Source organism: Lipophrys pholis, assembly GCF_963383615.2.
Source record: "Lipophrys pholis genome assembly, chromosome: 3".
Taxonomy (NCBI): Eukaryota; Metazoa; Chordata; class Actinopteri; order Blenniiformes; family Blenniidae; genus Lipophrys; species Lipophrys pholis.
In genome coordinates, this window is record NC_137627.1 from 3,392,295 (window position 1) to 3,415,282 (window position 22,988).

The window sequence follows — 22,988 nt, forward strand, 5'->3', positions numbered from 1 at the left end:
AATAGACAAAATTACATGAATACCAACAATAACTCGGGTTCGAAAGTTCATAATCGACAATTCATAAGCAAAAGTTCATAAGCGCACTTCATACACCGCACTTCATACGGCCACACGGGTTTGGGGATTTGCATAATAGTTCAGAGGGGGAATGATTTGGGCTATGGAGATGATGTGTGTGGTATAGTGCAAAGGGCCGCAGCGTAGTGAGGTGCGAGTCAAAAGGGTGTGGCCGAAGCCGCCTACCGCCCGACCAGAGCAGGTGGAGTTCAGGAATCGAGAGGTGGAGATCCTTGGGCTCAGGCTCGAGGCCTATCTATAGCTTGCCATCCAAGACTTTGGGACCTGGCCAACTCCGCTTTCTATCTCCGCATCGACACACTCGCCCGCACTAACTCGGCCCTGATGATCGGCACCTATGACGGCTTCAAACTTCCTCCCGACGCTTAGCCTCAGCACCTCTCAGCCATTTTGAAACATGGGGCAATATAGAGCGCGATAGGTTGCAGCGGGTCACGTGGGCATGTCATCACTCTCGCGAGATTAAACACGGGAATGCAGCAGGTAATTAATTCCCACCCGTGTTACATATACTTTAAACAAAAACACTGAGGGGGGATTTCCGGTCGGAGAACAAGATGGTGGCGTGAACTTTTTTTCTCCCGATAGCGAGTTTAGAATTTACCCCCTAAAATCCATAAAAGAACACTTAAATCGGATCCAATGTGTGGGGGAGCCAAAACAAGAAGTAAGAAGAAACAAAACGTCAAAGTAGGACCGAATTCAATGGCAATGGATAAGAATGACGATGGCGGTGAGCACCTTGCTAATGCTAACTCGCTAACGGACATGATGCGCTCGGGGTTGGATGCAATCAGTAAGGAGATAAATGATCTCAAAACCGAGATGAAAAATGACCTAGACACACTCAAGGACCAAGTCAAAAAAGACGTCACGTTCGAAATCAACGAGCTGAGGCAAGAAATAAACCAGCAACTCACTGCTAACACTAAAACTTTACACGCACATGCAGCCCAGCTAGCTGAAGCGGAGGACCGCATCGCGGACACGGAGACGTGGAATATGGAGGTAAAAGACGCTCTGTGTAAATCTTTGAGACAGCAGAAAAAACTGCAAGACAAGTTGACGGATATTGAAGGGAGGAACTGGAGGAACAATATCCGCATTTTCGGGATACCCGGAGATAAAGAAGGTGACTCAGCCACCATATACGTCCAAAAGCTGCTTACCGCGGAGCTCTCGTTACCACCTGACGTCAGCCTGCAAATTCAACGCGCACACAGAGCACTGGCCCGAAAGCCGAACCCAGGTTTGCCGATCCATGGTTGTTAACTTTTTGGAATTCACTGTCAAAGAGATGGTCTTGAAAAAAGCGTGGCAAAAGAAAATCATTGTGGAAGGGCGGCAGCTGTTTTTTGATCACTATTATGCAGCTGAAGTGGTTCAGAAAAGGAAAGAATACAGCGGGGTTAAGAAAATATTGAAGGAGAGAGGGATTCGTTTCCAGACTCCTCTCACCAGGATGAGAATCCACTAGGATACCGGACCGAAGCTGTATGAATCCGCACGAGGAGAAGGAGCAGCTCAGCGCGCAAGGGAAAAGTTGCAGGAATTTGAAAGGATCCCAGAAAATAACTAATCATTACCAAATACAGGTATCAGCACAGCAGCCTCCAAAGAAATGCCTTTATCAGTACTATATACTCTGTTGATATTTTTTCTGTAGTTTTAATATTTGTTCTATCCTCATCAATAAAGAGGCTGCACATAATTTAGAGTCCTATTTGCTGTTGAAAATACAGAATACAGTAAGCCGATTTCGGGATTCTGCCACTTGTCAGCGGTAGAACGCCCGGGCCCCGCTACCCCCCAATTTTTGCAACACATTGCACCCACTTCCTCAAAACACATAGTCACACCCCTACATGCATCCAACACTCCACAGGGTGGGGGGAGGGCGGGAGATGTGGCTCCCCCCACCACCTTCCGCTGGGGTCCCACCCCCTCCCGCTGGGGTCCCACCCCGGCCCGGGTTACTGGCACAGAGTGGAGGCGTCGAGCGTGGAACAATGGTTCAAGATCATCAGGGATATCTATTCAATGGAACAGATGACCCATCACTTGAGACTCAAGAGACACATATTTGAGAGGAACTTGAAGAAATGGAACACCTACAAAGAACGTGACACCAACAACTAAATGGACTAATCAAACGAACTGAGAGAGAAACATACAGACTGGAGATGCCCCACTGTATTTTTGTTTATTATTGTTTGATTGTTTAAAAATGAAAATAAAAAGAAAGTTAAAAAAAAAAAAAAAAAAACACTGAGTATGACATCACTGGGGGTGACTTTGATCTAATGACTTTGATCCAAAGTTGAAAGCGTGGCTCAAAGTGATGATGTCTTCAAGATCAAAGCAAGATATCATCAAAGTCAAAGCATGATATTGTGCATATGAACAAGAGACCATGTTGGATCAGCGAACACATCTCAATTGTTTCCTTGCAAAGACATAGTACTTGCTGGCACAGAAGTCTTATTTAAAACGCTGATAGTCTTATTTAAAACACTGATAGTCTTATTTAAAACACATTTTAGAAATGGCACAAAGGTACAATCTCAGAGACGGAGAAGGTTTCAAACAGGGCCCTCCCTGTGATTTTTACCCGGGGATTACTCGTGCGATTGCAGTGAATGAACGTCGCATCAATGAACTCATGAAGTCAAGTAAGGAAAGATTCCAGGTGGTAAATGCTTCCAACTGCCCGGAATTCCAGAAAATTAAGGAGGAGCTGAAGGAAAAACAATCCAGATTGGAGGCTCTCCAGATCATTTTTAAAGGGTTGGAGGGAGACAGACGGGAAAAGACTGATGCGTCCTCTGTCAGACACTCAGCTCAAAGGACAAAGGAGGACTTCAATCAAGAAGTGGTCCAGCAGAGGGAGCAGCTCGCTCGCAGTCAACAAGACAACACTAAACTCCAGGAAGAATTTGCAATGTACCAGCTCTCCTGTCAAGAGCTGAATGACATAAAAAGACCGAAAGATGAGGACAAGAGCAGGGTGAAGTCCAGAGGTCTGGAGGAGAGGCTCCAGCAGGTGGAGGAGGAGAGAGACAGGCTGCTCTCTGAGAAGGAGAACCTCCACAGTCAGTACACTACAGTACTGGCTGAGAAGGAAAGCCTCCACGGTCAGTACACGACCGTGCTCTCTGAGAAGGAGAGCCTCCGCGGTCAGAACACGACCGTGCTCGCTGAGAAGGAGAGCCTCCGCGGTCAGTACACTACAGTACTGGCTGAGAAGGAGAGCCTCCGCAGTCAATACACGACAGTACTGGCTGAGAAGGAGAGCCTCCACGGTCAGTACACGACAGTGCTGGCTGAGAAGGAGAGCCTCCGCAGTCAGTACACTACAGTGCTGGCTGAGAAGGAGAGCCTCCGCGGTCAGTACACGACCGTGCTGGCTGAGAAGGAGAGCCTCCGCGGTCAGTACACTACAGTACTGGCTGAGAAGGAGAGCCTCCGCGGTCAATACACGACAGTACTGACTGAGAAGGAGAGCCTCCACGGTCAGTACACGACAGTGCTGGCTGAGAAGGAGAGCCTCCGCAGTCAGTACACGACAGTGCTGGCTGAGAAGGAGAGCCTCCGCAGTCAGTACACGACAGTGCTGACTGAGAAGGAGAGCCTCCATACTCCATACACTACAGTACTGGCTGAGAAGGAGAGCCTCCGCGGTCAGTACACGACCATGCTCTCTGAGAAGGAGAGCCTCCGCGGTCAGAACACGACCATGCTCGCTGAGAAGGAGAGCCTCCGCGGTCAGTACACTACAGTACTGGCTGAGAAGGAGAGCCTCCGCGGTCAGTACACGACAGTGCTGGCTGAGAAGGAGAGCCTCCGCGGTCAGTACACGACAGTGCTGGCTGAGAAGGAGAGCCTCCGCGGTCAGTACACTACAGTGCTGGCTGAGAAGGAGAGTCTCCGCGGTCAGTACACGACCGTACTTGCTGAGAAGGAGAGCCTCCGCGGTCAGTACACGACAGTGCTGGCTGAGAAGGAGAGCCTCCGCAGTCAGTACACGACAGTGCTGACTGAGAAGGAGAGCCTCCATACTCCATACAGGACAGTACTGGCTGAGAAGGAGAGCCTCCACAGTCAGTACACGACAGTGCTGGCTGAGAAGGAGAGCCTCCGCAATCAGAACACCACAGTGCTGGCTGAGAAGGAGAGCCTCCGCAGTCAGTACACGACAGTACTGGCTGAGAAGGAGAGCCTCCGCAGTCAGTACACGACCGTGCTGGCTGAGAAGGAGAGCCTCCGCAATCAGAACACCACAGTACTGGCTGAGAAGGAGAGCCTCCACAGTCAATACACCACAGTAATGGCTGAGAAGGAGAGCCTCCGCGGTCAGTACACGACAGTACTAGCTGAGAAGGAGAGCCTCCACGGTCAGTACACGACAGTGCTAGCTGAGAAGGAGAGCCTCCACGGTCAGTACACTACAGTGCTGGCTAAGAAGGAGAGCCTCCGCGGTCAGTACATGACAGAGCTGGCTGATAATGTGATCCTCCACAGTCAGTACATAACATTACTGGCTGAGAAGCAGAGCCTCCGCAGTCAGTACACGACCGTACTGGCTGAGAAGGAGAACCTCCGCAGTCAGTACATGACAGAGCTGGCTGAGGAGGAGAGCCTCCACGATGACGTCGTCAGGCCAGAGGAGGAACTCCAGGCGAAGAAGAAGAAAAGAAGCGTCTGGAGGCGACTCTTCAAGAAGCACTGAACAATGGTGGCAGAGAGAAGAAGGCCAGAGAGACAGTGGGAGAGGCCAAGAAGGTTTCAGAGGTCGAAGAATTCCAAGACAACAAAAGAGTCGATCCAGGGAAGGAAGAAGTCACCAAAAGACGAGAGTCAACAACACAACACTAAACTCCAGGAAAAATTTGCAATGTACCAGCTCTCCTGTCAAGAGCTAAATGACATAAAGACCGAAAGGTGAGGACAAGAGTAGGGTGAAGTCCAGAGGTCTGGAGGAGAGGCTCCAGCAGGTGGAGGAGGAGAGAGACAGGCTGCTCTCTGAGAAGGAGAGCCTCCACAGTCAGTACACTACAGTACTGGCTGAGAAGGAGAGCCTCCACGGTCAGTACACCACAGTGCTGCCTGAGAAGGAGAGCCTCCACGGTCAGTACACCACAGTGCTGCCTGAGAAGGAGAGCCTCCACGGTCAGTACACCACAGTACTGGCTGAGAAGGAGAGCCTCCGCAGTCAGAACACGACAGTACTGGCTGAGAAGGAGAGCCTCCACGATGACGTCGTCAGGCCAGAGGAGGCTAACCTGGTCTTAGAGGAGGAACTCCAGGAGAAGAAGAAGAAGAAAAGCAGCTTCTGGAGGCGACTCTTCAAGAAGCACTGAACAATGGCGGCAGTGAGAAGAAGGCCAGAGAGACAGTGGGAGAGGCCAAGAAGGTTTCAGAGGTCAAAGAATTCCAAGACAACAAAAGACTCGATCCAGGGAAGGAAGAAGTCACCAAAAGACGAGGAGGTTGCTGTGGGACGGCTCATTTCTACTACCTACTGTGGCAAAGACATCCAGAGCAGACTCTTCAGAAACCATGAATCCAGTAGAATTCTATTCTATTCAAGGCAGACATGGGACTAGTAGTTCTGTAAGATATGATGGAGTCTGGTTGTTAAGAGCTTTATAGGTTAGAAGGAGGATTTTAAATTCTATTCTAGATTTAACAGGGAGCCAACGAAGAGAGGTAAGTATTGGAGTAATGTGATGTCAGATGCTGGTTCTTACAAAATAAAACTCACTTGTGGAGCAGATTGTTGAAACGATCTTTCATTTCACCATAAAAGCACCAGATTTGGCACACAAGTGCTTCAGAAGCTCCTCTCTCAGAAAAGTACATCATCCACTTGAGGAAGTTAAACTGACGCTGTCTGTGACAGATCTGTCTTCCTCCTGCCAATGACGTCACATACAACCCAGGTGTGGTCGTACTTCCCCTTTTTCTGTTTCGTTGCGTCACGTCATGATATTTGATATTTGATTTTGATGTTCAAAATAAAACTAAATGAAATGAAATGAAAGGAGTTCAGAGCTTAATTATGAAGCAAAATCCCCAGGAGAAAGAAAATAACCTACAATAATCTCAAATCGTCAAAAAAAAAGATTTGAGATCACTTTGTCCACGTTTTGCTAAAAAATGTTCTGCACAGTGTTACGTCTTCTTAATTCAGCTTTCACCTGGATTACAACACCTGACACTTTACAATTTACAAACATAAAACACATTTGTGGTAATAATAATGTTAATGATGTGTGAAACATATGGATGGTTGCTAGGCAACAGGGACTTACAGGTTAGTAACAGAACTAAATTAGCTCCAATTTAAACACTTTAATGCAGGGGGCTCTATCAATCACTGGACGGGGAACTCAAGCAAGAATACAGGCGGAATCCACATTTTAAACCCACGAGCAAGCAACTTAGCAATTTCATGCAAATTCATAGTCAATCAGATTGATTTTAATCTCACTCCAGCAACGCTGATTGGAGAGACTTGATTTTTTTTGAAGGGACTAAAATACAGAAAGAAGATAGTTTTCTCCACGTTCATATTAATCCAGCTTTTCCCGTTCAGGGTAACTGGGAGTTGATCCTCGTTGACGCTGTTGACAGGTCAGAAACCCGGAGCAACCCGAGGCCAAATATGTAAACCACAAGGTGGAAAAGAAAGTTCTAAGAGAGCGCCACCCACTGCGTCGCTGTGCCCTGCGAGGTGTTTATCGTCGGCACTCTTTGTCCTCCTCATCGTCAGCGACGCATTTGGTTGAAAACAAACGAAATCCAACAAACGTTGCTTCTGGTGTGAACCTTTTTACAAACACGGTGACTGTGCCACCACTGAGCTGCAGGTAAGTAAGTGTGTGTCCTCGGTAAGAAAAGTGCCTGTAGTTGCATGTGTGTGCGCGCCGTTTGAGAGGGTTTGACACATTATTCATTATTCTTACTCTGGTATCTTTTAGTTTTTATCGACTTTGTCTCGGCAGCTGGGGCAGCTGGTTCATGAGGTTTGGTTCCAGTTGAACACGGGGAGGCAAAGCCAAGGCTCTTATTGACTCGTGGAGAGAGAGAGAGAGAGAGAGAGAGAGAGAGAGAGAGAGAGAGAGAGAGAGAGAGAGAGAGAGAGGGGTTCATCCGAGTACTCGATATGTTGCATTTCATTCCAGGCAAACTCCAAACTAATTGCAGAAGTTTGAAATGACTTGAGAATTTGCAATGGCTTACTCCTTCGTCAACTGTCAGTTAGAAATTATATTCCACAGGCAGTGTCAGTAGCTAGCCCAGCTACACACTTCACAAAAGTCCACTCCAGAAACGTTGTTGTATTAAAGAAAAAAAATATATAAAAATCTCCGTTTAATTACTCAGTTCCAAAGTTATAATTCCACTCACTTACAAAGGAATGTAGCTGGCTAAAACACTTGAAATTACTAACTAACAATGACAAAAAGAAGAGGTAAGAAAACCGTTTGCTCCTGTAGCTCTCAAGCACTGTCTCCCCCTTTCCAGAAATCAACAGCACCCCTCACGCACGTATGCGGTCTTAAAGGGGCAGTACCCTCTTTCATCAACATGCACCAAATCATATAAAAACACGAATTCTAGTGTGCTTTTAACGTTTTTAACTATCATATGAACTTTCAATTTAAACCAAGCATCTTTTTAACACATTTCAATCATGTTAACTGTATTCAAAACTATGAACTGTTCTTTGGCCTCTACACTAATAAAGCCTGAAAATGACATGATTTCAAAGGCACGTAACAGAGACCCCGGAGCAGCAGTGGAGCCCAGTCTGGCGCTTCCATCAGGCTTCTGGGCGAGACAGTGAGCAGGGGGGGGGGGGGGGGGGGGGGGGGGGGGACGTCTTTATGAGGACGCCCGTCACTTTTTACGGGCCGTCTTCCTTCACCTCCCCTCAGCAAGCCCTTCTTCTCTTTCCCCTCAGAACATCGACATCCAGAACTTCTCGTCCAGTTGGAGCGACGGGATGGCGTTCTGCGCCCTGGTCCACTCCTTCTTCCCCACCGAGTTCGACTACGGCTCGCTGTCGCCCGCCAACCGGAAGCAGAACTTCGAGCTGGCGTTTGGGACTGCAGAGTGAGTGGAAGCAGCATGAGCATGTCGGCGAAGCCGAAAGGGTTTCCCGAGGCTCCTGAAGAAAGGAACCCTTTCAAAATGAGTCATACGTTTGGACCATATCACACCGTGAAACTGACGTCCACATAGTTATTACATTTTTATTAATAAAAAAAAAAATCTGAAGCCATTATAGAGAATTTGACATTAAAAAAAAATGAGTTTGTCTTGTGCTGAAAAAAAACCCCCAACAACTAAGTAGGATAACTTTCAGTGAACCAATAAACCTTTTTCAGTTTACTGTTGTACTAGAAATAAACAGTGTCAACAAGAGCTGAAACTGAAGAACAAACAAAGAAATGACATTAGTTTCGGAAGCTGTTGACAATCCATGTGTTGTTTGTTTGTTTTTTTTCGTATCAACTGGATCAGAAAGATGCAGTGATTATGTGTTTTTTGTCTTTGTTTGTTTGTTTGCTTGTTTGTTTGTTTGTTTCAAAGATGCAAAAAGACAAAAACAAATCAAAATCAAAGTATTTTCAGAATTTGATGGGAAGAAGAAGGAATTAATGAAGGAATCTGTTCCTGCTGCTGCTGTTTGTTTGTTTTCATATTTAACACACCCGTCACCGGTTGTGCTTTTTCAGATTCACTTGACGGTTTATAGATTTATAGAGTTTCAGATAAACACCAAACAGGCATGTCTCTTTTTAATTGAAGACAAATACTTCATCATGGTTCTTTCTCAGTTCAATTATTTACAGTTACATGTTATTTTTCCCAGGTGAACCTCATTCTCACGCACACACACACACACACGCACACACACACGCGCACGCACGCCACGGCTTAAAGAAATCACTTGATCTGACGGTGTATTATTCCTCCACTGCAGCAGAATTAAGCTGATTTGACTGAAAAAAATAATATTCCAACAATCAGTCCTCCGTCCGCGACGCAGCTTTGGATTTGACCTCTTAAAGAGATCACAGAACTTACAGCACCGGAAATATTCTCTGGTGACGCCACGGAGCCAGCCTCAAAACATGTTTGTCATTGTGTTTCCTTCTGGTGGATCAGGAGGGAATCTCACTCGCAGCTTCACACCATCGAACATGTGAGCAAATTAATTAATTAATTAAAGTTCAGTGAGTGACCAGTTCTTGGTTGCAGTTGATTCGTACTTTTACTTTCGTACAATACAAGGCGAGATCGTCAACCACCACACCACTATTATGAATCTACAGACATTCCCAACAGGAACAGAACTCTTTATGGTTCTGTAGTGAACGATGACACATCTGATGTATTTGCTGGCTCCCCTGTTTGTTTAATATTCTGTGTGTTTGCGTGTGTGGATATTACAGTATATCATTGCAGCTTTGTTCATGTAATCAGTTCACAACTTTGTTTCTAGAAATATTCCAATGTACGCTATATATATATATATATTATATTATATAAGAAAAATATTATTTATTAATATTGTTATTATTTATCGGGTAAACTTGGAGCGTAACAGCATTCACGCAAAGCTAAAAGGGCATTATTAAAAATAGTCTTTGAATTTGACTATGGTTTCTGTGGTTTCCCATGAATAAATATGCATTACAAGCTTCAGGCTTAAGTAGAAAAGAAATGGGATTAATCTGAATAAATTACAGAAACTTGTGTGTGGAGCTCCTATAAAATGAACTGAAAAATAATATGTAATAAATAAATTTATCATTTTAAAAAAGCTGTTATAGTAAAACATTCTTACTTTCAAAATGTTGTTTTCTTAATCCAAGGTGCTGATTATCTTTCCCCCAATTATTTTTTTAATCAACAATAAATGGAAATGATTGATTAATATAGAAGTGATGGATTTAAGGTATTATCTAACAATTAACACGCTGATGTGTTTTAACCTCTTGCATCCTGCATGTTCATGTAAGTGACCGCATGGTGTGAAAAGTGTCCCGGCAGCATGTCTGACCCTGTTGTGTCTCCGTCTGTGTGCAGACTGAAGGCCGGCTGCGACCGCCTCATCGAGGTGGACGACATGATGATCATGGGCCGTAAACCCGACCCCATGTGTGTCTTCACCTACGTGCAGTCGCTCTACAACCATCTGCGCAGGTTTGAGTGAAGCTGCAGAGGTCTCCTTCCCAGGAGACCCCCAGGCCTGCAGCTCAAAGCTAAGGAGGAACAGACTGTGTCGCCCCCTGGTGGCGGATCACTGAACACCAAAGACAGGCTGCTTCCAGTCATATATGAAGAAGAGGAATTTCCTGTGGGTGACTGAGTGTGTGTCTGCAGTTGAGTCCATGTATACTGGAAGTTCAAAGAAAACGGTAAAGTTGCTGTGTTGTATAAATCTTTATTATCACCACGCATGTTTGGAAATGAATACTAACCTTTGCACCAGTGGAGAAATATGATAGAGATCTGCAGTTTTTTAGAGAATAAAATGATAGAAAATGATGAGTTAGGAAATTTTCTTCCACATGTACTGTGTGACACTGAGATTATGTGAAATTAAACAATAAACTGTCTTGAAAACCTGCATACAAGGACTATTGATTTATGGCATGTCAAAATAAATAAGTTATTTTAAAACAATAGCTTGAGGAGCTTGAGGTCTAATCATGCAACATATCCTCAGAAACACAATTATCCTTTAGCATCTGCTTACAATTGTTGGGAATTAAATTTATATTATATTTATAAAAATGTATTTTTGATAAGAATTTTTAAAGCTTAAAATTACTGGAAAATGTAATGTTTAATTTTGTTACGAATGTGCTGAGTGATGTTGTCCAAGCAGTTTGCTTTGAGTCGTGGTTCTGAACGTGAGGCCAATTTACCCGTGTGGGTTTTTTGACATTGTCTCGTTAATCGTCTTGAAGTGCAGCCATGAGACGTTTCAGTCGGTCATGTGGAATTTCGGACTTTAGGATTCATTTGGCTGGAAACCAAACAGCTCTTTTGCTTTATGTGTTCAAAGATCGCCAACCCTCGTCCTGCTAGTATTGTAGTGGTCAAGAGCCGTCGTGGTCTCGGGACAACCAAGGTCCAACATGCAGGACAGGGCTCCTCCCTCCAGGATCTCCTGGCTTTTTGTCAGTGGTTCTGTCCTCCTCGACCCTCCTGAAGCTGTTTTCGACCTCTGACTCCTCATAGATTCTGACCACTGCTCCTCCTTTGGAGATGATGTCCAACCAGCACACTGGGATCCTGTAAAGTTCCTCTAAACCCTCAAACCTTTCCTTGTTCCTGCTTTCTGTTACACCACAATTGAGGGGAAAAAGTTACTTTACTTATATCGTACCCCATCAGGTGCCTTTCGTATTCTTGTCATAATGTTGGATTCAATTTGTTTTCATCACCAAGTTGTACATTTTAAAGTTAGATGATTTCTATGTATTGGACCACACATACGTGTGTATTTTAGAAGTAACCAGGTTAGTTCCCATGCAGACGACTGTGCCGACTCCTGGAAAACAGAGTATATTTCCATGTTGTTGCGTGAGAGAAGCTGGCTTGAGATCATGATCATGGATACGATGCATCCAGAGGCGTGTGTCTGCAGAAGGTCTCTGCCGACGCGTCTGTCTGGATGCTGCCGTGACTGGTGGAGCTGCGGCTCTGCAGACGCAGCAGATGGAGCATCAACACGTCGCCTCGTCACCTTCGATCATTGTTCTTTGAACAAAGGGGCTGAAGAGAAGAAGAACTCAACGGAGGACGGAGAATTAGCCCACACACGTTCTCAAGATCCTGTGTGTCCTGGAAGCAGCTGCCTCGGCGTTCCGCAGATCTCCAGGTGGCCAAGAGACTGAGGCACATCACAAAGATTATCAAGTGTCATAATCTCACATATCATCCAGTTGTTTTGCAGGAAATGGGGTCATTATGAGTTCAGTAGATTAAATAGCTCCATGACCTACTTGGAGGAATATGTACAATACTCAAATATTGACATATTGAAAATTCGATTTATGCATAGATTACATACTACGATCTGTCAGGAGGAGATCAACCACATCTCCTATTGGGTCGTAAACGATTAAAGAAAATACACACGGATATATTCTATTAGTGTGTTTTTATTCCAGAAAAACACACTTTCTTGAAGACGTGAATGACAGTTAGAAGAGGTAACACCAACACCCTCCACCCTCCAGTCAGAGCAGTCGATGAAGTCATGGAACATGAAAACAAGCCTCTCAGTCCCGAGAGATTACTGAGGTGATGGCGTCCCATCTGATCTGATCTGGCCGGGCTATAAGAAGCAGCTGGCTCCTCCTCGACCGGCAGCATCAGGCCGAGCAGCAGAGGTGAGGCATGTCTCTGTTCCTGGACCAGGATTTCTCTTTACTGAAGCCGAGCCAGCCCAGAGAGCTGATGGACTTCAAGGTGCTGTTTGAAGAGCAGGGCCACTGTAAAGGTGAGCTTCATGCAAAGATTAAACTCGTCACATCGTTTTCATTACTTTTATTTTGAAGGAAGAGTGAAGACAACCAAAGATAGATAGATGGATGGATAGATAGATAGATAGATAGATAGATAGATAGATAGATAGATAGATAGATAGATAGATAGATAGATAGATAGATAGATAGATAGATAGATAGATAGATAGATAGATAGATAGATAGATAGCTATGTGGAGGGAAACTTATTTTTTATTGGAAGTTATTTAAAAATCTAATTTTCACAACGTGATAAATTCAGTCTGAAATAGGTCAAATAATTCCTGGAAATTATTATTATTGTTATTATTATTATTATTATTGATACACATTTAATGCGTATTCATTTAAAAATTTCGCACTATAAGATTAATTAGATTAATTCAATAAATCATCAAAAAATAATTCTGTGGATAAACCCACATATATTGCATTCTGCTTCTTTTTTTTATTTATTTTTTTATTCGCTTATTTAATATTAATCAATTCATGATTTTTTTTTTTAATTGCATAGTTTTGTTATGTGAATGTATATTTCTTTACATCTTTTTTACAGTGATGTTTTTATTTCCTAAGGAGTCACTGAATGTTTTTCTCTAAATGTTCTCTGGTGCGTCAGACGGCCGCAGTGAGGACGCGGCGTCCTCTCCGGAACCGGACCCGGGACCGGGGCTGGACCGCGCGGCTGGAGGCGGCGGGGGGCCTCCTGAAGGTCAGAGGAAGAGGAAGAGGACCATCTTCAGCCGGGCGCAGCTGTCCGAGCTGGAACAGGCCTTCGCGGTCACTCCTTACCCGGACATCACGCTCCGGGAGCGGCTGGCGGCGCACACGCACCTGCCGGAGAGCAAGATCCAGGTGAGGCTGAGGATTTATCGTGAGGCTCACTGAGGGGAGGCCTGGGGGGGGGGGGGGGGGGGGTTGCACTGGGCCAACACAGCTAAAGGTGGCTAATTCTAGGAATCTCAAATATAAAATATGTTTTGAGTTATCTCACACTTTTTTTGTTTACTTCATAATTCCATACTTTCAGTGAGAAAAAACTAATGATGACTGGAAGATTTTTTTTTCCTCTATTATTCCACTTTAACATAAAGTTTATCATACGTTGGCTAATGTGACTAATTCCTACCGTTTTTACTTATCTCTTAACATATTCTGTGAGCATCGATTTATTCCAGCCTTATTGGAAACTTTCTATTGAAGCACTATTTCTCAGGAAATAGATGATAAACTAATTTTATAGAGGTAACCAGTTAATGTTAATCATGGTTTTTCTGTTTAAAAGCAAAGGAACATTTTGTTTCCACAAATTCTCGCCTGACCCAAATATTACCAAGACATTAGTATTTTTTTGAAAAGTTACAGTAAATCTACCAGCCAGGGATTTTGAGTTTTTGGTCAAATTCCATTACAAGATGTGGCACAGACACTTCCACACATGGATACAGTGAGATGGGAATTGAACCACTAACCCTGAGATCTTAAGAAGACCCACTGTGAGACGACCTTATGAAGACGATCCTGATCAGTCAAAGAATAGTTTGAAAAAGTTAAAAGTTACACGACAACGGTGTGTGTGCGTGTGTGTGTGTGTGTACGTGTGTGTGTTTCTATTACAAAAATAAACGACAGCACCCACTAGTGGTCCAACATGAAGCTACATAGTTTTCAGTGTTTCTGCCGCTCCTGCGTGAACAGACTAGTCAAATAGCAAATGATGAAGGAGGCAGAAACACCTGTCTCTTATCATTCATGTAGTTGATTTGACTTTTTGTAGAAATCAGTTTAATAAATGTGAACATTTTCACAATCTAAGTGTATTTTTTTTTTTTGCAATAAAACTACAAGGAAAACATCGGAGTTGTCATCTGTAGTAGGTTGTTGTGTTTTTACTGGTTTGGCCCCACTGGGAACAACATATTGTGAAGTAGACGGACTTACACGTTATAAATGTTCTCACAGGTGTGGTTCCAGAACAGAAGAGCCAGAAGTATTAAGACCGGCAGATTCCAGAAGTCCTCGAAGCCCGCGCTGGGTCGAGGTTTTGTGGAGCCCCCCTCTGGTCCGGGGACCTCCTCGTACCCGGCCGCCGCCAGCCTCTCAGACATATTCCGATCCGAGCAGAACCACCTGTGCGAGGACGTCCCACAGATCTACTCCGACTGGATCCAGATCTACAGTAACCCCGTGTCGTCGTCCTCGGCCCTCCACCAGCAGCCGACGCTCAGCTGCTCCAAACCCTCCGAGCCTCGTCCGTGGGAGGAGGAGCCCGGCCGGCAGCCGCCGCCGCCGCCGCCGCCGCCGCCGCTCGGACCGCCCCTGGCCGGGTTCCTCCCTCAGCCCATGGCCCGGCAGGCCCACCGGCCCGCCGGCTCCCGGGCCTCCTACCAGGCCTTCAGGAACTTCAAGCCCCAGAGCTTAACTGCGTCTCATCAGGCTGTTTATGGAGGCGGCGCTGCGGGTGGAGGCCACTGCTCGGTGGATCAGGTGGTCCCCTCCCACCCCCAGCCGGTCTACTGGGAGGTAACACAAGGTCCAGGACACCATCATCATCATCATCATCATCCACAGGTGGGACCACAGACTTCCATGGGATACATCTCAGATCTGATTTATAACGCTGCCATCGTGACCAATTTTCTTGAATTCTGACGATCCTGGACGAGGAATGTAAACTCAACCATGACTCTGGATATTGTTCCAATGAAAACCCCAGTGTGGGTCAAACCCCCTTGTATTTTCTAATACATCACATTTTGTCTTTGAATCTGTCCTGATTGTTGACTGAGCTGTCAAACCCTGTTCTGTATTGTGTTTCTTTTTTTTTTTCTTTGTGCATGTTCATTCAACAACGAGCTCAGAGAATAAATTGTGTTATTTCATCTCAGACTCGAGCTGAATCATCATTGAATTTACACTTCATTCTATAACTAAAAGACTTTGAAACAATTACACAAGTATGAAAGATCAGGGAACTAACTGGTGCATATGTCATAGATTTTACCTGATAACTTAATCGCAGCTCAAACAATTTTGGGATCTAATACAAATTAATTCGAAAATATGTCATTATGTTGACTTATTTAGTTCCCATTAGTGTTCCAACTATTTAACAATTGTTACCCACAGTAAGTGAGACCTTATTGAAAACATAGTAAATTTCCTTTACAAGGTTTGCCAGATACTCTGAGGACATTTATAAAATATATTTTTCAGCATTATTGGTATATTTTAACATATATTTCCATGGAGTTAGAGTATACTGTATGTTTTTTCCCCCCAATTGAATTATTCAGGCTTTATTGTAGCTGAGAATAATAACCATTTATCAACTGCATTCAGCAAATGTTTACATATATACTAGCATTAATTATCTTGGAAAGAAGAACTTTTCTCCAGTTATTGAGCAGTTCTGTTTAGGTTTTGTACAATTCTGTAAGAAATGTTTTCAAAATTGTTCCAAACTTTTTTTCAGAATTTTATTTTTCACCTTTACTCAAATTCAATTCTTTAATTTGTCTTCCTGGAAACTATATTAAACTGTTATACACTATTTTTTATTCGCCAACAAAAATCAAGCTACCTTTCGCTAAGCTAATTTCCACTAACGATGCTAAAACTAGCCAATATTTTCTTTCACTAATTTAAATGTTTGAACAACAATTTTAACTAACTTTTTTTTTACGATTATCAGTCAAGTTAATTTTCTAAACACAGTTGAATTTAGCATTCAGTAGCTAAGCTCACTTCGGCTAACTGGCTGAAACGAGATGATTTTAGTTATTAAGCCAAAGTTTCAGGTGAAAATGAATTAGTTTTGCCTTTACATGACAACATTGTCATTCATTAAAAAAAGGAGTGCGTTTACACTGCAGCGGACACGGAGCCAACAATGTAGTTAGTATGCCGGGCCACTGGAGGGCGCTGTTACTTGATTTTATAATGAAACTACACAGACGTGTGTGCAGAGAACAATACACCATATACGTGATGAAAATGGAGAGAACCTGGCATCCGTGTGGACTGATGATGACGCATCGGATGCTGTCAGGGGTGAGTCTCAACTATTAAACTACTGATATGGACGATAAAACTAGAATATGGACCGCGCTTCGTACCACTACGCGGCCGCCATGTTTGTTTACAACTGGGTGAGCAGAAGGGCGAGGGATAGATGCGCATGCGCAGTAACAGGCTCTGTAGTCTGCAGGCGGGATTAGCGACCGTGAAAGAATCTTTCCACGTTGGGGGTCAGATTAAAAAACTTGTCGGATACAGTGGATCCACACACTGGTGCCGTGTAAACGGACCCCTGAAAAGTGAAGAAAGTTTTTGCGGATACACTCGTATCTGTTGTCGTGGGCCTTAAAAACTACCAAATCCCAGGAGAATATGAACAGAGAGTCATAACTGCTGACTATGACCGTGATGCCCATGCGCAGTATTAACATTTCTGAAACGTTGCATTTTGTGTCATTTCCACAGAGACTGTTGGAGCGTTTTCAAAAAGTTCCACCTCAGGAGCTGTTATTGACAAGTTCTGTTTTCAGTCGCACGTTGTCATGTAAACAGACTATAAATTATAGTATATATTTTCCATTGAAAAGGTGTAAAAGGGGCCTAAATCAATTTTAGCATGTTAGCTTAGCACTAGCTGGACAGAGATTTGCGAACTTTTTCAACCATTAAGACATAATAAACCTGTTTTTATTATGAATTCTGAAAACGTTTGTCAGCTTTGAACATTTTTGACATTACAAAGAAGTATTAACGTTTTCAATATTCTTTGCCATTTAGTTTGTTTTTATTTTTAGGCTATCTGATTTAAACCCACGGAGGTGTATTGCATTCACATGAAAAAATAAAAAGGTACTTTGTTTTTCTGAATTAATGACATAATTATCCCATAATTAAAAGAAAAGATTAATTATAAAAAAAAAACGTGGCTCTGTTTTTTTGGAATTTATGAGATAATTATGTCATTAATTCGGAAAAACAGAGTCCATTTTTATATTTTCATCTGAATGCAATACGCTTCTACATAAACCTTCCATATTCTGAACTCACACTGAATAAACCCAATATACATGATACGTGGTTTCTCTCCCGGCTCCTGTTTTTCCAGCTCTGAGCTGAACTGTGGCCTGTTTAATGCTTCGACCTCGTCGAGTATTATGTTTCAAAACATCCTGATTAAAATGATTCCTTGTCGTAAGATACCATGACAGGAATAATAGTGTTTTTTAAATAAAAATATATTTTTTTCATATCTCTGCAGTAAGCACCAGAGGTTTATATGAGCAGAGGGAAGGCAAAAAAAAAAGAATGAAAAATAAGAAGTAAATTAAAGCCAGAGCTCAGGGTCTATCAGCTTACAGGCTCTGTAATTCGGCTTGGATTTAAGTTTAGAAATATTACATGAGAGGTAAATATGATGGACAGCACTGGACGATCTCTGCATATCATAATAATCTTTTATACCAAATAATCTTTCAATAAACCTTTAATCCGGGTGTCAAATCTCAGATCTTGGGACGATACTTTTGTTTTTTGTATTCCAGATGTAGTTACATCTTTTAATCCCTCCAGTCGGATATGAGGGGCCTCGACAAGAGTTGGATAGTTTACAGAAAATATGAATCCACATGGGAAGAAGGAGGGATCAGAAAAAAAAGGATCTTTGAAATAAGATACTGTGGTGTTGTCGAGGCCGCGCACATGAATCACGCTATCATGCAATAATCGCCTGTTTGCCGTTTCTGTAATTCACTTGGAACAGATGAGGGGATAACAGGACAGAAGCTGTGTTATTGAACGGCGTCACAGCTGCTGGGTTATTTCAAAAAAAGGCAAAACAAGTGAAAGCATGAAGCCAAAAAAACCGAGCTGAGGTCGCGTAAGGCGACGTGAGGTCTTTCTCTGAGCGATCAAACTGCTGCTTGAGATCAGGGATGAACTTTCACACTCAGTTTTATCCATTTTTATGAAGCTCAATGTAAATTACAGCAGCTTAAAAGGTGGTGATATTCTACATGATATTTATTGTATGTAAATCCTCCACAGCTTGCAGAGGCCTGGCTCACCCTCTCACCTGTAATCCTGCAACACCAGCATGTGTGAGTCAAAGTGGTTTTTCTACTTCAATCAGACGCTGTAGTTGGACTTTGCAATAACATGTGTCATCATATTTACTGGATATTTCTTTGGATCTGCAGGTTTATACTTGCATTTACAAGTTAAAATCACAAAGAAAGTGTTGTTTTTTTTAACAATAGTTTTATTAAACAATCACATTCGGAACCCACAGAAAGAAATCATTATTTTACAGAGCAGTGCATAGCAGAGGATGAACCTGGGCTGGAGTTTATAGAAGATACAATAAAAAGGAGGGGGGGGGGAAATAAATAAGAAACACCAGTCATTTCGTGTGAGCGAAGAGGGGAGGTGGAATGTTAAAAGGACAGATATTCAATCAATTTGGAATCAAATTCCTTTTTTTTCTTTTTTAATCATGCTACAGTTCAATTTTAATAAACCAGCTGGAAATCATCACTATTTCCACAGCAAAGGATCTGGATGTTGAAGCTTGCCCGGTGTTGCCATACTTCAGTGTCCCCAGAAGAAGAAGAAAACCTGGAACCCTGGACGTCCCCAGAGCCGCTACGGCTCCCCGAGGTCGCCCTCCATGGTGCGGACCAGGACGTACAGCTCAGCTAAGCCCACCACGGACGCGGCGATCACGGCCGATATCACCCGCTGGAGGGAAGAAGTCAGTGACAGAGGCCAAACTCGTCACATCGGCTCAAGGAGAGACATCGGGAAAGTCTTGACTATGACCACATTTATTCACACGTGTAGGATTAAACGTGTCCTTACCGCCGGGGTCTCGGTGAACAAATACTGGCTGCCCATGAAGGAGCAGGCGAACGTGGCCACTACGGTCACCAGGAAGTTAAAAACAGTCACCACCACGGCTTTGGCCGAGCGCACTGCGAGCAGAAAACATCATCAGGATTCAGCGTCGTCATCAGTTTTTTACTTTTAAGAGTCAAAGTGGGACAAGTGAAAACTCACTGTCCCGTCCGAAGTCTGCGAAAGTCCCATTCCGCTGGATTTCCTGGAGATGAAGTACTCATTATTTATTCATGCAGCGAAATGTGTTTGATTTTTCCTCCAGTTCACAGCGACTTCAGAGACATGAGGAAGAGTTTCTTAAGAGTATACTCCTGTATGCTCCTGTACTTTGTGCATTTGCTTGTGCAAAGAAATAAAACTTTTGATATCTTGTTGCTCATCGGTCTGGATATATATCAGATGGAATGGATTGTATCTATGAGAAGCTGAACTTCGACCTCCCGGATGTGGTTTTGTACCTGCGTGTTGACGTTCCGTGTGATCTTGTTGTACTCCTCGTTGGCCAGCTTGGCTTTGATCTTCTCCAGACGAGCGACCAGCTCTGGGTTCTGAAACGAAATGCAACGGATCTCAGAGCCACAAGCTCTCGAACGTCCTCCCCCAAGCCTGCCCGCTCACAATCAGGTCTATCTTTACGGCAAACTAAACTGGCATTAACAAAGCTCAGCAACTATCTAACAGCTTGATTTTAAATGTTGACTCAACAATATGATACGTTATTATAATTTTTCTCTATATAAAAGTGCAGATTTTGATTTTGTTTTGTGTTCCAGCTCAGAATTCCAGGTTTTCTGAGCTCTGGAGAGGAAGTTTCTAGAAGACCTGCGAGGTTGAGATCAGAGCTCCAAGTTTAAAAGAATATGCTTTTTTTGTAGTATTTCTAGACCTTTTAAATAATATATAATAATAAATTCATTTACTTGAACAGTGGTGATGAACTAGAATGCTTCAGCCTGGTTTTTCTGAGGCAGTGAATTTATTCTGAGTTGTGAATTAAAAACTCCAAGACAACAGAAACACAGTGATTTTCACCTGATTTAGAAAATGTGCCAGCTTTTAAAAAGAAAGTTTTAATGTTTCTTATTCAGATTATAAATCGTAAACTGGAGTCATTCTCCGACAAATATGAATATTTTATCTCTGGTCACCGTCTGATTGCCTGTAAATGAGGTTGTGGACCGCTTCTGAGATCTATGACAGTGAGAATAAAACTGTGGCGAGCGCACCAACTCTCAACAAAACACAAAAGCAGGAGTCTTTAGGGCAGTTCTCATGTTTGATCTAGAGCCTACGAATACTCACTTATCCAGTGTTAAAAGTCTTTCTGCTGTGGATTCACACATACGGATAACAGGCAGGCTGTTTCTCTTTACAACAATTGATTTGTCGTGTACATTTCCCTGGCTCCTCTTTAATTTTTCAGGAATCACAGCACTCAATTAGCACAACCAGACACTCACATCCACATGTGAAGGTGCCTGTGGTACAGACAGTCTGACTCTGATCAGCCAACAGTGTTGCAAAGAGCACAGAAAGACAATTTACAGCATTTTCTGTCCATTTTTAGTTGGCATGTACTTTCACCTGTTGATATTGTAATGATGATACAAATATTGTAGAGAAAAGATTGAAAATGGTTTCCTCTGACATGGCTGAGTCTAAATTCGATAACCCTGAGCAGGCCGGTGAGTAGGACACCCCCTGTGACCATCCGCTCCTGTGTCATAAAGTCAGAACTGTCCGTTGCCGTACTCACCCTGGGCGGCTTCACGACCTCGGGCAGGTGCAGTAAACTGTCCTCCAGCAGCTCGTGCAGGTAGAAAGGATGACCTGAGAACACACAGGCACAGAACAATGTGACGTTCAGTCTGAAGAACTGAGATGTTGCTTGACTAAAGAAATGGACTTCCGCTGTTTATTTTAAGGCCTTTTACCACCATCATACATGCAGCGACTGAGTCATGCTGCCAATGAGAAGCACAAGGGGACCTGCATCTGAGTCACATGTCTAGACAGTTTGATTTACACAATCAATCCTATTTGAGCATTCATTAAACTCCCGGGATGATACCCTGCCATTAGAGGATACAAAACACACACCTCTCTTAAATAGTGGCACAGAAACTGTTAAAAACATAACTTGTTTCTCTCATATTCAAATACTTCTCTTTTGCGGGTATTTCTTCCACATCATTTACATCTGTTAAATTCAGAAGTCACTCATGAATACAATAAAGGATTGGTTTAACAACTGAAGAAATATTAAATGTTGTGAAAAGGTTTTTTTTTTTTTTTTTTAATTAATTATTAAGGCTAAAACTTGAAGATATCTGTGGTACAATGTCAAAACTAAACACAACAAATAAATACAGTTCATTTATTAATTCTGCACACAATGTATGTTAAAAAAATCCGAACCAGAACACTTGGTTCAGGATCACCGAGCCTGTAAACAGGAGATTATTGAAATTATGACCACCAATGAAGACAGACAGCATCTCTATAGCGCTTTAACTTTTCACTTTCTCAAAATATTAGCAAATAAGTTATTATAACTGCAGTATTCATCACTGCTTTACTAACTTAATGAGAGTAAGCAGTTACTAGCAGGTTACTGCTGGTCCAGTAATAGATTACCTGCATCCTGGAGGTACTTCTTGAGCTGTCTGGCCGTGCTGAAGGACAGGGTGATTGTCTCCGGGCTGTCCAGGAGCCGGATCAGCTCTGCTCTTAGTGTTTCAGGCAGACATGAGTTTCCTGAGTTTTCTGAGTCTTCCAGTAGCTCTCTCACCTTCTTCCTGAATTTATCTCCGGCTACAAAAGCAGAAGCCATAATGCTCGAATCAACGACTTTACACAACGCAGACCTCTACATGCGTCTTTTTTTATCCAGCCGGTCTCAGAGAAACACGACAGACGCGACTGTGTACCTTCTACGTCGATATTTAATGGTTAAAATCTCGTTTTTGAGCACAAATGTGGCTAAAGGTACAAAACTACATCCCTGCAGTCGGCCATACTGTTTCCCTGTGACACGATGACGTATGCAACCACGTGACCAACTCGGAGACATTTTTTTAAATTAAATTTTTTTCTTTCTAAGAAATTTATTTTCAAACTTTATCAGGTCTTCCCCTAATGGTTTGTTAAGTAAATTCATTTTCAAAAATAAATATGCAAATATGTAATAAATGTTTTCGCATTACAGTACACGCGAGACTCGTGGTGCGTTCATGTCCCCTCACGAGGTGAAGAAAAAAAGAAATATTTCCTGTGACAACAACAATGATAACAACAACAATAATAATAATAATAATAATAATAATCTAGGCTTATGGCCCTTTCTGTGCATTTTATAAGTAAACAGAAGGTAACTTACTGCCAAAGATATTATGTCTGCTGAATGTAAAATAATTGTCAATTTCAAACACACAA

The 22,988-nt window shown here is 43.0% G+C and overlaps 3 protein-coding genes across 3 annotated transcripts in view; 2 read left to right on the plus strand and 1 right to left on the minus strand.

Moving 5' to 3' along the window:
* Positions 1–10,730, plus strand: part of smtnl (smoothelin, like) — a 34,405-nt gene extending 23,675 nt beyond the window's left edge. The window contains exons 9-10 of the mRNA XM_080459139.1: positions 8,051–8,202; positions 10,186–10,730. Coding sequence (XP_080315265.1) covers positions 8,051–8,202; positions 10,186–10,312 — 279 coding nt within the window. The 3' untranslated portion in view covers positions 10,313–10,730. The remainder of the gene's footprint in view (positions 1–8,050; positions 8,203–10,185) is intronic.
* A 1,622-nt stretch (positions 10,731–12,352) lies between these two features.
* sebox (SEBOX homeobox) lies at positions 12,353–15,526 on the plus strand. The gene is made up of 3 exons (XM_080459206.1): positions 12,353–12,613; positions 13,258–13,493; positions 14,601–15,526. The coding sequence occupies exons 1-3, from the start codon at positions 12,511–12,513 to the stop codon at positions 15,288–15,290; spliced, it is 1,029 nt and encodes a 342-aa protein (XP_080315332.1). The 5' UTR covers positions 12,353–12,510; the 3' UTR covers positions 15,291–15,526.
* A 3,076-nt stretch (positions 15,527–18,602) lies between these two features.
* On the minus strand, positions 18,603–22,592 carry vma12 (vacuolar ATPase assembly factor VMA12). Its single transcript, XM_080459847.1, has 6 exons — positions 22,191–22,592; positions 21,310–21,383; positions 20,012–20,101; positions 19,713–19,755; positions 19,515–19,627; positions 18,603–19,394 (listed from the first exon to the last, which is right to left on the minus strand). Exons 1-6 carry the CDS (start codon positions 22,384–22,386, stop codon positions 19,299–19,301), a joined length of 612 nt encoding a protein of 203 aa, XP_080315973.1. The 5' UTR covers positions 22,387–22,592; the 3' UTR covers positions 18,603–19,298.
* Positions 22,593–22,988: the final 396 nt, after the last annotated feature.

Coding starts and splice junctions, on each gene's coding strand:
- vma12 (XM_080459847.1), bottom strand. CDS start 22,386: ATGGCTTCTGCTTTTGTAGCCGGAGATAAATTCAGGAAGAAGGTGAGA. Junction 19,756..20,011: donor CACGGAACGTCAACACGCAG/GTACAAAACCAC, acceptor CTTCATCTCCAG/GAAATCCAGCGGAATGGGAC. Junction 19,628..19,712: donor CGCAGACTTCGGACGGGACA/GTGAGTTTTCAC, acceptor TTCTGCTCGCAG/TGCGCTCGGCCAAAGCCGTG.
- sebox (XM_080459206.1), top strand. CDS start 12,511: ATGTCTCTGTTCCTGGACCAGGATTTCTCTTTACTGAAGCCGAGCCAG. Junction 12,614..13,257: donor AGAGCAGGGCCACTGTAAAG/GTGAGCTTCATG, acceptor CTGGTGCGTCAG/ACGGCCGCAGTGAGGACGCG. Junction 13,494..14,600: donor TGCCGGAGAGCAAGATCCAG/GTGAGGCTGAGG, acceptor ATGTTCTCACAG/GTGTGGTTCCAGAACAGAAG.